Raw genomic sequence first — 13,429 nt, forward strand, 5'->3', positions numbered from 1 at the left:
ACTGCCATTAAAGCGGGAGGTTTGCCATGCCACAAAACCAGGTTCAACCCACCATTTTTTCATAAAATGTCCTGTACCAAGTCAGGAAAATGGCCATTGTTACATTATAGTTCGTTTCTCTATGTGTTACGTTTCGGTGTTGTGTCTCTGTTGTGTCGTAGTTCTCTTATATTTGATACGTTTCCCTCAGTTTTAGATTGTAACCCGTATTTGTTTTTTTCTCTATCGATTTATAAATTTTGAACAGCGGTATACTACTGTTGCCTTTATTTATTCAGTATTCCAAATTTTCACATATAAATCAAAACACTATTTATATCCTATGGAATCAGTAGATTCATCGTACTAACCAGTTAGAATATGTAATCCTGAAGTTTATCCTTCAATGGTCCACATAAAACTGACAATGTTTTCACTTGTTTTGGTTTTATAGTCCGACTATTTAAAGGTTAACCTGGACTTGCATCTACTTATTGTACGGTTATAGATCTGTTGACCGTTTTGCTTTAACCTTGCATCTAGGAGTATGGTATGGGGTATCCAAGGTAGTTATTGCTGTTGTTAGTGCCTCTGGAGATGGCATTAATAATGGCGATGTGTGTGGTGGTATACGGAGTAACTCGAGATCATCTAGATCAAATCCATCGTCGTAGTCAATTGGACATCGCTTACCTCTATCGTTAGTTGGGTGTACGTAGTATCGCCGATGACATGACTTCATGGGGTTGAACGAACTGATAATGATGTCTGTTTTGATGACGATCCCCTAATGTTCACCTTGGTATTTAGTAGGTGTTATTTCCCTGTTTTTTCTAGCGATGTTTTGGCTTCTGTTTGATGATTTTGGTCTACGATGGTGGTTGGTGGTATTACCTCAGCCGATGTTGCAGCAGAACTTTTGACCTGCACCAACTGGTCATAACGCTTGGCGTCCTGTCTCCTGATGGATGGTGGCTTGTTCTTTTTCATGGCCGGCTTGGATTTACTGGAGGATGCCTCTGGTTCCTTAGCCTTGTTCCATGATAACTGCACTGTGTATTCATTGTAAAAATACTTTTAAGTCGATGAGGTTAATTCATAAATTATCTTAGTGATTGAGGGAACAAATACGTCTATGTCGTGATCCTTTGAGAGTGGCCTATTATTTATTCAATGCTAAATATGTGGGCTTTTATCATGTTCAATCAGATAAAAGTTTATTTAGGTGACAGATCCACGTGTATTGCGTTCACCGAATATTCACGAGAAGGGTCTCGCTAAGGTCACTTTGAATACGGAAAATATGTCGGCGAATTGCTTACAAAGCAAACCTCTTTTAAATGTGGACTTATCTTCAAAAATGTCTTCAGAAAAAAGTATATGTACATAAGTTTAATAATGACAACTATCTATTTTGTTATAAAAATCATATGCATCATTTTGTTTAATTTGAGGTTTCATATGACTTTAATAAAAAAAAATAAAAAATAAAAAATAATTCGAATGTTATATTTGTAAAAGTATTTCAAATGAAAATCACACTGTTGAATTTTTCCGCTGCGAGCATATTTCGACTTTTAAGGTAGAGAAGGACACTGAAGACCAAAAAAATCTAGCCAATGAACTTTCTTAAATTTACCATATATTGTTCATTGGGGTGTACCTAACAAAATATCAAAATTTGAGAATAGGTTTCCAGGCTATTTTTTGAAATATTCTTTGAAAAAGTTACCTCCCTTTGCAGTCCTAAAAATGTCATTTTTTGGCCTATTTAAGCTATAAAGGTACCTGCCAAAACTGGCATATATAATTTTTTTTTAACTTTTTCTCAGAACATTATGATAAATGAATATTTTGAAATATTTTAGACATAATTAAATTTTTTTTTTATTTTTTTTTTTTCATAATGGCTACCCTTTTTTTGCAATATGCCTGTAACCGGCTTGTGTACAATTTTGCCAAAAAAATATTGTAAAAGTAAAAAAAAAAAAAATTGTGTCAATGAACTTTTTTTTAAATTTGTATATAAAATACTTTATATCCATGCTACAAGTTATAAAAAAATAAAGATATGCTTCCAGGGAAAATAAAAAGTTACGGGGGTAGAATGACACCCTGTCACACACCCTTTTATGCAGATTTCATGAAAAATGTTAAAATTTTCACTATTTTTTTAAAATATCTTAACTAAAGGTGGGATTGTTTCTTTAATGAGCATAGATTTTGCAGCTTCCATGTCTTTGTAATACTTTTTTATCCATTCGTTTAACCTTCTTTATGCTGAGAGGAGGTTGCATCAGTTTTGAATATTCAGGAAGTTGACAGTTGACCTATGAGCATAATCATCATTTTCATGGTTAATAATCCTTGATGAAAAAACTAATCTTTCATTAAATAAGTATTCATAAATATTTATCATACCTTGGTTTTTTTTACCTTATGTGAAAAGGATTGTCCTACTAATTTATATATATCATTACAGTGTATTATTATGTGTTTCGTGATGTTTTAATTTTAAATTGTATGATTTTGATGTTCTCATGCTCTTGTTTAGTAGTTTTGTTGAGTAGTCACTGCTTGGAAATACCAAGATCTTTTAATTGACTGTTGGTGTTTATTTTTTAAATACACCTAAACATATAGACTATTTTGTATGGACTTTGCTCATTGTTGAAGGCCATACAGTGACTTATAGTTGTTAATTGCTGTGTCATTTTGGTCTCTCATGGAGAGTTGTCTCATTGGTAATCATACATCTTTCTTTTTTTATATGAATAGTGTAATGTTTGATCTGAATGATTGCTGTGAAAGTCTTAGAAGTGCAAACAAAAATCAACATACTCATAAATCACTGTTCATGATTTTAATGATCATGATGATGTAGAAAAAAAGAAAATATATATATATATATATGCAAAATAAATTTTATTTCACATCATATTTTTTTATGTAATTGCAGACATTTTACAGACAACAATTGATTTTTATTTAGATGGACCATGTTTCAATAATAGAAAGCAAACCACTGTATTAATTTTCAAAACATTATGATAATATAACATCAATTTCCAATACATATCCAGGATGAGAATGTGGATGACACTTGTAAAAAAGTATACTCTCAAAAACAAAAAATAAATATGGAGCAGATTCAGTTTCCAAGGGACTCACTAGAACGTTTGTCCAATTTCATGAAAACTGCATTATCTGAAAATATATTTGTGAGTGACTTGGTCCAGTTTATTAACCAATAAATTCCTGTAAAAAAGCGTTTAATCCTTATTCTTAAATTTTGGCCCAAAAAAAATAATTTTCCACACTCGTTATCACCATCATAGGGTAATACATGTAGTATATTTGTGTCATTGAATTGGCCAGGCACATGAATTTATTTGTTGGTTCACACAAAAATATGTACTCCTTGTTACTAAAAGTCTTATTATGATCATCAAAGGAATTTTTTGTGTTTGTATTCAATTTAAAGATTAACGCCATGTGCAAATAAATAGTTTTAACATTGAGTCAGATTGTGTTACATGAACTATTGCCTCATTGATTACAAAAAGAAGTTTGGTCAACGTCCTCTATCGAGAAATAAACAACTTCATGAACAACTACTGGAGGTCCTCTCGACCAATTATATAAAAGTATTCCCTTATATGCAAATCATATAAGAAGTATGATAATATAATATCAATTTACAATACATATATATATCCATGTCAATGAGAATGTTGATTAAACTTGCAAAGGTGTTTAGTCTCAAAAATAAATATGGGGCAGATTCAGTTTCCAAGGGACTCACTAAAACGTTTGTCCAATTTCATGAAAACTGCAATCTTTAAAAAACATATTCCATTAAAACTTCATATAAAACAATTGTTTTGCCCTAATATCAGATTGATACAACAAATCTTTTAGAAAAATGTAGAAAAAGGGTGCGGTGGTAATGTGGCAAGATGGTAAAACATTGGAACTGATACATTACAATATTGTTACTTTTATACAACCTTATGAGTCCCCCTCATGTCTGATTTATGGCCTAGCCTAATGCTTATTATGTAGGTTGATGTAGATAAATTAAATTTATCTCCCCTTTATTAAGATTCAGTTGACTTATATTGTTATAATAGCACGTACTTTTGTATAAAAGTTCATAATAATCTGTTGAAAAATTTGTCAATCAAAATAAAAATCTATATGAGAAATAATCCTTCAGGCTTCAGGAAGTTATCCACCAATATTGACGAAATGGAAAATATTTATTCAGTAAAATACTATACTTGTTGTGTATCAATATTTTTCACTCTGTCGAGGCAAACTTGATTTATTGTACAAAAAAGGAAACTATGACAGACGTACAGACAGAGTAATTATTAAACGATGCTGCAATTTTATAACAAATCCCTAATTCTTATATATATTTTAAGTGTAAGTACTCTTTGGTTACTCAAAATTTAGTAAAAACTTCAATTTATTCATTATCAACTATTATCAAGGATTGTTTAAAGGATTAGCATATAAATATGAAATTTTCTCAGTCTTTAACCACATTTACAGTCTATTCCTCTTTTTCAGAAAAAAACTTCTTGAATACATTTGCTGTTTTCCCTTTCAAACCATGTTCCTGCATGATGGATTTTACGCCATCGTCATTGTTTCTTTTGTAAGCAAGTTCCAGGTGATGAAGGCTGAGACCTGTGCAGGAAAGTTTCCTTGCAGTGTCTTTTGAAATAACCTTTTTAACAATGACACTAGAAAAACCCTCTACAATTGACAAATAATTAAATGGAAATAAATCCTTTCCAGAGCACGTCTGTTTCAGCTTCAGATGGAACAGTTTGTATAAACTTCTAACATCCTCCTCAGAATTATGAGCATCATAAACAATCTCCAGAAACTTTTGAACTAATGTTTGCTGCTTATAATTTTGAACATCAGCTTTTGGTATTTCACGTTTTGCAATTTTCAAAGTGTCAATGCATCCATAAATTAGGTTATCAAAAGAACTCAGCAGATTAAACTCACGCAACAAATTTCTCAGTACAGGGACATCATATGAATGGATGTTATGACCAACAAGAACAGGACGAGATTTTTTCTGTATCATTTCAATTAGTTGAAGTAAGGCTGTTTCTATACAAACACTTTCAACTGGAACACCATGGCAATACATCTGGTTTTTCTCAAAAGAGAAAGTAATACCAGTAACATCACTGGCCTTTGATGAAATAGATTGTCGTGGAGACACATAAAGATTTAGCATGTTCGTCCCATCATATGCTGATATTTGTGTTATATCAGAGGTTCTTGATAACCCAGTTGTTTCTAGATCAAACACAACATAATTGTCTATGCCTTCCAAAGAATATTTAGTTGGAATTGTTTCAATGTCTCTTACCGACACATTTTCTTCAATTTGTGGTTGATATGTTTCTCCTTCTAGAACTGCTGCTTTAATTTGTTGAAAGGTTTTCTTATGCTAGAAAAAGACAAAAAGAAAATATTTAGAAAAATCTTTTGTTTATACCTGGTTGTATTGTTACGTGTACTTTTAAAATAAATGCAATATAACTCTTAATAACCATATCACTCTTTTGAAATGTCATCATCTTGTTTTCTATTTTTTGGTCAAATTGCAATTTATATTGTCTTTGGCAATTTATATTATAGTTTACCCATTTTACAATTTAACAAAATTCATGTAAGTTTCACCATGTCCCTGTATTTATATTTTTAAAGTTTTGGTGTTATCATTATTGAGATAACTTCTCTTATATATATGCCACATCATGCTTTCAATTGTATGACAGTTGATATACTAAATTTTAAATAAGACGCACACCACCTATTCCTGGCCCTCTTTCCTATCCACATTGAAATTATCACTTCAAAACATTTCGTGGAAGCGAGATCAATATACCTGTATTCATACACAGAGGGTACTGCACTGATAAATAAAAATTTTGATAACCTAATAAGGCACTTCATATCTAAGAAACAGGAAAAAATATGTCTCCAATTTTAGAATTCAATCATATATTTATGTATTATTAAAAATTATCAATAAATTGCAGTGAGGTGAGACTTATATTTTGTCCGTGTTGAGGCTTTAATGTGACTTTTGGATGAAGAATCGCAATAAAAGAGCTGTTCCTTTGCTTTCTGTGGGTCTTTTGTTGTAAATGTACTTGATACCCCATATCCTTTGTTTTTTATTTATATGGCTGTCATTAATTTGACTTTTTATTTATATGGCTGTCATTAATTTGACTAATTATATGCCATGAAGTTTTACCTTTCTTTTAAATCTGTCACGTTTGAAAATAACTGAGGAGCTATTCTTCTTTTGCCAGAGTCTCTTTCTATCAATCCTCTGTCCAACTCTAACAGAAATTGTGCCTGGTGACAGCAATGCTTTCTTGTTAACCTAAAACAAGGTAAACTAGTGAGAAATGTTTAAGATGACAAAAAACATAAAACCATCCCTTTAAATTCTATATTTGACCTTTAGATCGGGTCACATGAAGGTCAACCACACACTGCTTTATATTTAAACAATTAAAAACCAAATTAACATCATTTATGTGTGGACAAGCATTGCTGAGAATAAATTAATTAAAAATATACAATAAATTCCAATTTGAAGTTGATCACCTTTGTAAGGTCATTCACCTTTGTATCAAATTTGGCTAAAATCACTATATCAGTTTTCAAATTATTGTTGAGAAACCTAAATTGACAGGTCACAAACATTATACTATGTTTATGTTTCATGGGGTAAAATGAAAGAGGAAATACACAGTATTTATAATGCACAAGCTGTAACACAATACCTTGTTAACCCAGGTATAACCTTCATTCTTCTGAAGAACTGCAGCTGAAACTCTTGCTTTTAATGAGCTGGTTCCACCATATGATCTACAAAAAGAAATTTCACAAATTTCAGTCATTTTACAGTAAATATTGTAAAGCAGCTGTCAGAAGATTAAACTAGCTAAAACAAGTGAAACTCTGAGCTACTGCTCACTGATGATACCCCTGCTGAAGTGAATAATTGTAATAGTGTAAAAATATGCACCTGAAATCATCGCTATTGGATTTTGCTTGAAAAAGACGTTTTAAAAAAATTGTTGTTTGTGTACCTTGCCAATTACTGTTGCATGGATGATTTGGAACTGTTTCCTTTCTTCCCAAATGATGCTGGCATATACTGCATAGTTTACTTCTTACATCATAGTCTAGAACTTTTCCAGTCTTTACACCAACTAGACTGGAATGTCCTGAAAATACAAAGTCCATGTCATTTTTAGTCACATAAGAAAAGGTTGAAAACAGTTTCTAATAATTATATTCAAAATAGAAAATACATGAATAATGTTTGAAATTCTAACATGACATCCTTCAAATGTTTTGAGTACACACCTGTGGTAAAATATGAATATATTGATTGGGCTGTTCTGATCATACTTCCATGTCATATGCTTTTTTATGAATGAGGTAATCAACGTCATAGAACAATGATGTTAGAATGGATGCATTTACGGGAAAATATACGCTTGTGAAACCGAAAACGTAAACAATCGATGCTAAAATGTGTAATATAAGCCATTTTTGTGTACTTACAACATGTATAAGGCATATAAGTACAATTGTCATTTAAATTCAATCAAACCTATCATATTATTTTATTGAAAATAGTGTACTGTGTCACTTATTCAGTTTGCTCTGTTCTTTTACGTCAATTTAATAATGCGTTTATTTATGGAAACGGCAAATAATGCCTTCACATAGAGCACTTCGATCCAAAACAATTGCCATATTTGTCCTATTAGAATAGAAATAATTCATGGGGGCTTGAATATATCTTGATTTGACCACAGGTTGTCCTTTTATGCTGACATTTTACCCCTCGCTATCGCTCAGGGTAAAATATTTGTCATAAAGGGCCAACCTGTGGTAAAATCACGATACATTCAAGCCCCCATGAATTATTTCTTAAATATATGACACAGATGTAAATATGAGTTTTGCTTAGCTTTTTTTGCTGTTGAGCCGTAAGTTGCAAATAAACCTAAAAATTCCAAAATAGCTGGTACACCTGCATCTATTAGAATATCAAAATCTAACTTATTACCAAATTTCATTGAAATAAAATAGTAGCTGAGAATTGGACCTTAAATTAGGCTGTTAGTTTTCTGGTTTGAATTGTTTTACACTGTCATTTCTTGGCCTTTTATAGCGGACTATGCAGTATGGGATTTGCTCATTGTTGAAGGCTGTACAGTGACCTATAGTTGTAAATTTCTTTGTGATTTGTCTCTTGTGGAGAGTTGTCTCATTTGCAATCATACCACATCTTCTTTTTAATACTTAACACATTACTGTAGGATAGAATGGCCTATATTTTATTGAACCCAAATGTACAGTTCTACTAGTTATTCCTAGGAAAAATCTTTTGACCAAGTATATTGGTCTACCATGTAAAGTAGGTTGAATATGGCCCTAAACATAAAAAATTTAACCATGATCGGGAGGAAAGGACAGATATACAGAGGGACAGTGGTAAACCTATATGTACCTATTATTTTCATAGTTGAAACCTAAATAGTTATTTTGGACAAGTTTATTGATGTGTAAAGGTGACAGAATTAAATAACACACATGTTTTACATCATTTCCTTCCGACTTGATTCAGTTTATAAGCAACTCGGAAGCATTTACACATCAATAAACTCCTCCACTGCTATTTTTACATGTATAATATTGCTGATGTTGACTTGATACCTGTGTTACTGTTATATTGCCAACCAGAGCCTCTTGTTTGCCAACCAGCGTCAAAACTGCATTCCAATTCATCACTTAGGGATAGGGAAATAGCTTTCTCTTCTGCACTAGCAGTTTTGCAGGAATCAGATGCCTCATCCATAAGTGACAATGCTATAGATTTCTCTTTCTTTTTCAGTGTCTTGGGATCAGGTGGGGGTATGTTACATGTGCTGAGAAAATTCACAACATGATCAGGACCCATTCCAGAGTGCATCATTGCTGAAATTATTATGATTAACTATGATTATTAATTTTTACTATCTACATACTGCATATAGATATCTTTATCAATGAAATCAATTACAATTCAATAAAAGAGCGGGTGACAATTGATAGGGCTATAACCTACATGTAGTGATCACATAAAACTCAATGTCATAATTCATTATGACTTTTTTAATGTTCAAGCAGAAATACATAGAAAATACAACTTCCTTACTTAAAATCAATTTAAGCCCATACATTGGTTTGCTGTTTACTAAGTAGTGAGGTTATGCAGATAGGATTTTCTTTTCTGGAAGATGCCAAAAATCCTTTGAATTAAAAATAGTGTTATAAAAATAGAATAAAAAATGTTGTCCTGGAAATGATGAAATATTTTTCTTAGTTTAACATTAGGCAAGTTTTTATTAAGAAAGAACAATATATCATATACATGTATACAGCCACTGCAGTGATTTGTAATAGCTACACTGTAAGCTTTATTCAATTCAATTCAATATTTTATTGGAAATAGCACAATAGAGGCGTGATCCAAATACAGACAATTATAAATGAAATAAAGATGCATGTAACAACAAGTCATAAGCCATGTTAGAAATCCTTGGTGTAAGTAGCACTGTAAATAATAAATTAGACTACACAGTACCCAAATTTCAACACCTCATACCCTTGTCATGGGTTTGAAAGAAACTACTTTAAAAACATTTACATGTCAGAATGATAAATGAAATACAAAATATTAAAGCTTTTTGCACTTACCAAGAGCGACTTTTGAGTTAATATCAAATGCTCCTTTCTCATTCCGCTTGCCTGTAGATATCAGTTTCATACCCGAACATATCTGACATACCACCTCCAAAAGACTACCTAAGCCGTACCTGAAAGATAAAAATTTAATATAGTTATTATAATGAACGGTAGCTCATATCATTTTGTTGTCGAGCCTGCAACTTTTGTTGCAGAAAGCTCGACATAGGGATAGTGATCCGGCGGCGGTGGTGTTAGCTAACTTCAAGCTTTATATTTTAGAAGGTGGAAGACCTGAATGCTTCATACTTTGTATATATAGATGCCTCATGTTACAAACTTTCCGTCAGTCACATGTCCAATGTCCTTGACCTCATTTTAATGGTTCAGTGACTTCTTGAAAAAAAAAAGTCAAGATTTTTTGTAATGTTAAATTCTCTCTTATTATACGTAATAGGATTACTATATTTAGTATGTGCGTAACTTGCAAGGTCCTCATGCCTGTCAGACAGTCGTAATAGGATTACTATATTTAGTATGTGCGTAACTTGCAAGGTCCTCATGCCTGTCAGACAGTTTTCACTTGACCTGGACCTTGTTTCATGGATCAGTGAACAAGGTTAAGTTTTGGTGGTCAAGTCCATATCTCAGATACTATAAGCAATAGGTCTAGTATATTTGGTGTATGGAAGGACTGTAAGGTGTACATGTCCAACTGGCAGGTGTCATCTGACCTTTACCTCATTTTCATGGTCCAGTGGTTATAGTTAAGTTTTTGTGTTTTGGTCTGTTTTTCTCATACTATATGCAATAGGTCTACTTCATGTATATTTGGTGTATGGAATGATTGTAAGGTATACATGTCTAGCTGGCAGGTATCATCTGACCTTGACCTCATTTTCAAACTTGTGTCAAAAATATAAGAAGGCTATATATAAGCTAATATGTGTGTGTTTTTTTCTGGCATTAAAAAAAATATTCCGACCCCTAATTTGATGGAACCAATTATTGTGGTCCAGGAAATGATTTTTTTTTATTTTGAATCCAGATTTCCTTATAAATACATGTACATATAGTGTTGAATTTTGAAGAAAAGAAAAAACTTAGATTGATGGTCTTAAAACTAAAATTAAAAAAATCTAGAAAAAAACGGAGTCCAAACCTCTTGAAAATTTGGACAGCACCCCTCCTAGCAAATGCCTTTTAAAACTTCAACCCCCACCCATGTACATCCCAGACCGAAGATGTGTTGAAAGAAAAAGAAGAGAGGTTATTGGGACAGGTTACATTTATAGAATATGAACCATATATACACTCTCTGTGTTAATATTAAATAGGTGATTCTTACCTTCTTTTTTTTTAGAATTCTAAAAATTCTATCTTTCTAACCTCAAAACTATCATTAAAGTTAACCTTTAAGCCATTGTGCATACACCTCAGTGCTGAAAATGCCAAATTTATTTCTTGTCCCTTTTTACAAATGTACATGTATGTAGGGGTTTAATTTTGATGCAGTGCAGTGACAAGTATATAGGCTAGTGTCAGAAAGTGAGAAACTAAACATGTATGTATCACAGCTATGTATATTTCTCATAGACAGTCCATTCTATAAACTTGATAACATGTCAGGAACTGAGGAATGTTTCATATCTAACTTGATTTTTCATAGCTTGCCTAAGTCCAAATAATTAATAAATTATGTATTTCCTACAACATTTTGTACAAGGGTTTAGATTGAGAAAAAAAATTGTAACGATTTCTGACAGCAGGACATATTTGAAGGTGAATTGCAATCATATTCCTACAAACTTCACATGGTTTAGGCTAAAATAGTTTGTAAAAAATTAACAGATGAAGGGGTGCTGACAATTATTGTTTACCTCATTTCACCAACTATATCCTTCAGATGAAGTGGGGTGTTGCATTTGTTGCAAAAGAGTTGTTCCGCTAGAACTTCCAACTCAACAACCCTCCTGCCTACATTCCATGAGATGTTTTCACTCTGCCCGATATCAGTTGAAACCGTAACATTCGAGGCAATGTTTTCAACTAATACCGGTGTCTCTTCTTTTGTCGGTTCCGGTGGCAATTCTCCCCTCGAACCGTAATCATGGTCTCCCCATTGATTCAATTTACCACTCTCATTCAAAGAGTCCATCCTTGTGGATTTTTTAAATCTATCTTTCTTTATAAACCGACCGCGAACACGAAGGCGGTCGCAGTCGTCTGCCATTTTGTTGTTTACCTTGTCTACCAATTGCGTAAAAAAAGAATCGGAACCGATTTTAATTACGCAAAATGCACGTGCTAGTAGGTCATGTGATACCCGTCCGTCTCTAGTTACGACAATCCAAAAATGGGAGACAACTCAATGGATAAGTTTTTCTGTTCCGATTTTAGTGCAGTAAAAGGTTTGTTTAAGCCAAACCGCGTGACTCATATGCACTTATCGTTAGTGCGTTGATATTGAAAGCAAATTTGATACATAAAATGATTCCAAATTTTGTAAAATAGTCATTCAAAAATTCTAGCATGATGGTCGTAACTTTAAATGTGTGATGGTCGTAACGTCAACTATAGTATTTTGGGTGATGTTTGTAAGTGACAGAAGAATGTATCTCCCTCATACAAAGCTCTGATTCCTTTCACGGATTTGGCTATACTTTTTTGGACCTTTTGAATTACAGCTCTTCATCTTTTATATAAGCTTTTGATTTCAAATATTTTGGCCACGAGCATCACTGAAGAGACATGTATTGTCGAAATGCGCATCTGGTTCAGGAAAATTGGTACCGTTAATGTTATTTGAAAGATGACTGTAACTCGAGTATTCAGACGAACTTTTATCAAAGTATCTTAAAAGTACTGTGCACATAACCATGTTAATAAACTCAGATATCATATACATGTATGGTTTACAACAAACAATAGTATTTGTTACTCTGATAATATCATGCAGAAATTAGGTTAAAGAATTATTGAACATACACAGTTCTGAGGTATTCCAAACTCCAATTATTTAAGAGTTACAGTAAAAACTAATCAACTCGCATTAAGCCATATAGCTATAGAATGTTAAGGTTGGGTATTAAAATATTTTTTTACTGTACGTTAATGCATATTATTATATATATAAACTGAGTACAAAAAACTTTGATTATTTTTTTTAAATTGATTTTGAAAATACCGCAGGAGTAATGACGTTGTTTTTTTCGTTTATTATCTATCAGTGCAAGACGAAGCCCTAGCATTTCAGAATATCTATGACGTTTTGATTGAGTTTCTGCTTTTTATATTACGATAATTAATTTATCTCTGCCATTTATAGTCTGCTGTTTTTTTTCGATATATTAAACACTTCTGACTGGAATAGTAAGTTAATTGTCCCTCGGACATATAATTATTGCCCTCGACTAGACCTCAGGGCAATAGTTGCACCTCTGGGACAATTAATTTACTCTATTTGCTCTATGAGGTATAAACATAACTTGAAGGCAAGTTGGCATGATACCAAAGAGGGACGAAAAATACCAGAGGGACAGTCAAACTCATAAATCGAAAATAAACTGACAACGTCATGGCTAACATGAAAAAGACAAACAGACAAACAATAGTACACATGACACAACATAGAAAACAAAACAATAAGCAA

At 32.5% G+C, this 13,429-nt stretch overlaps 2 protein-coding genes across 2 annotated transcripts in view; one reads left to right on the forward strand and one right to left on the reverse strand.

Moving 5' to 3' along the window:
• LOC139522641 (uncharacterized) overlaps positions 1-13,429 on the forward strand; it is a 217,888-nt gene that overhangs the window by 174,700 nt on the left and 29,759 nt on the right. The window lies entirely within an intron of this gene.
• Positions 3,008-12,023, reverse strand: LOC139522573 (uncharacterized). Its single transcript, XM_071316040.1, has 7 exons — positions 11,658-12,023; positions 9,790-9,908; positions 8,767-9,027; positions 7,087-7,262; positions 6,816-6,956; positions 6,278-6,409; positions 3,008-5,461 (listed from the first exon to the last, which is right to left on the reverse strand). The coding sequence occupies exons 1-7, from the start codon at positions 12,008-12,010 to the stop codon at positions 4,541-4,543; spliced, it is 2,103 nt and encodes a 700-aa protein (XP_071172141.1). The 5' UTR covers positions 12,011-12,023; the 3' UTR covers positions 3,008-4,540.

The sequence above is a fragment of the Mytilus edulis genome, chromosome 5, assembly GCF_963676685.1.
Source record: "Mytilus edulis chromosome 5, xbMytEdul2.2, whole genome shotgun sequence".
Classification (NCBI taxonomy): Eukaryota; Metazoa; Mollusca; class Bivalvia; order Mytilida; family Mytilidae; genus Mytilus; species Mytilus edulis.

Excerpts from the sequence above, each read along its gene's own strand:
- LOC139522573 (XM_071316040.1), bottom strand. The coding sequence starts at position 12,010 with ATGGCAGACGACTGCGACCGCCTTCGTGTTCGCGGTCGGTTTATAAAG. Across the intron at positions 9,028-9,789 it reads TAACTCAAAAGTCGCTCTTG|CAATGATGCACTCTGGAATG; the intron begins GTAAGTGCAAAA and ends TAATAATTTCAG. Across the intron at positions 5,462-6,277 it reads GTGACAGATTTAAAAGAAAG|CATAAGAAAACCTTTCAACA; the intron begins GTAAAACTTCAT and ends GTCTTTTTCTAG.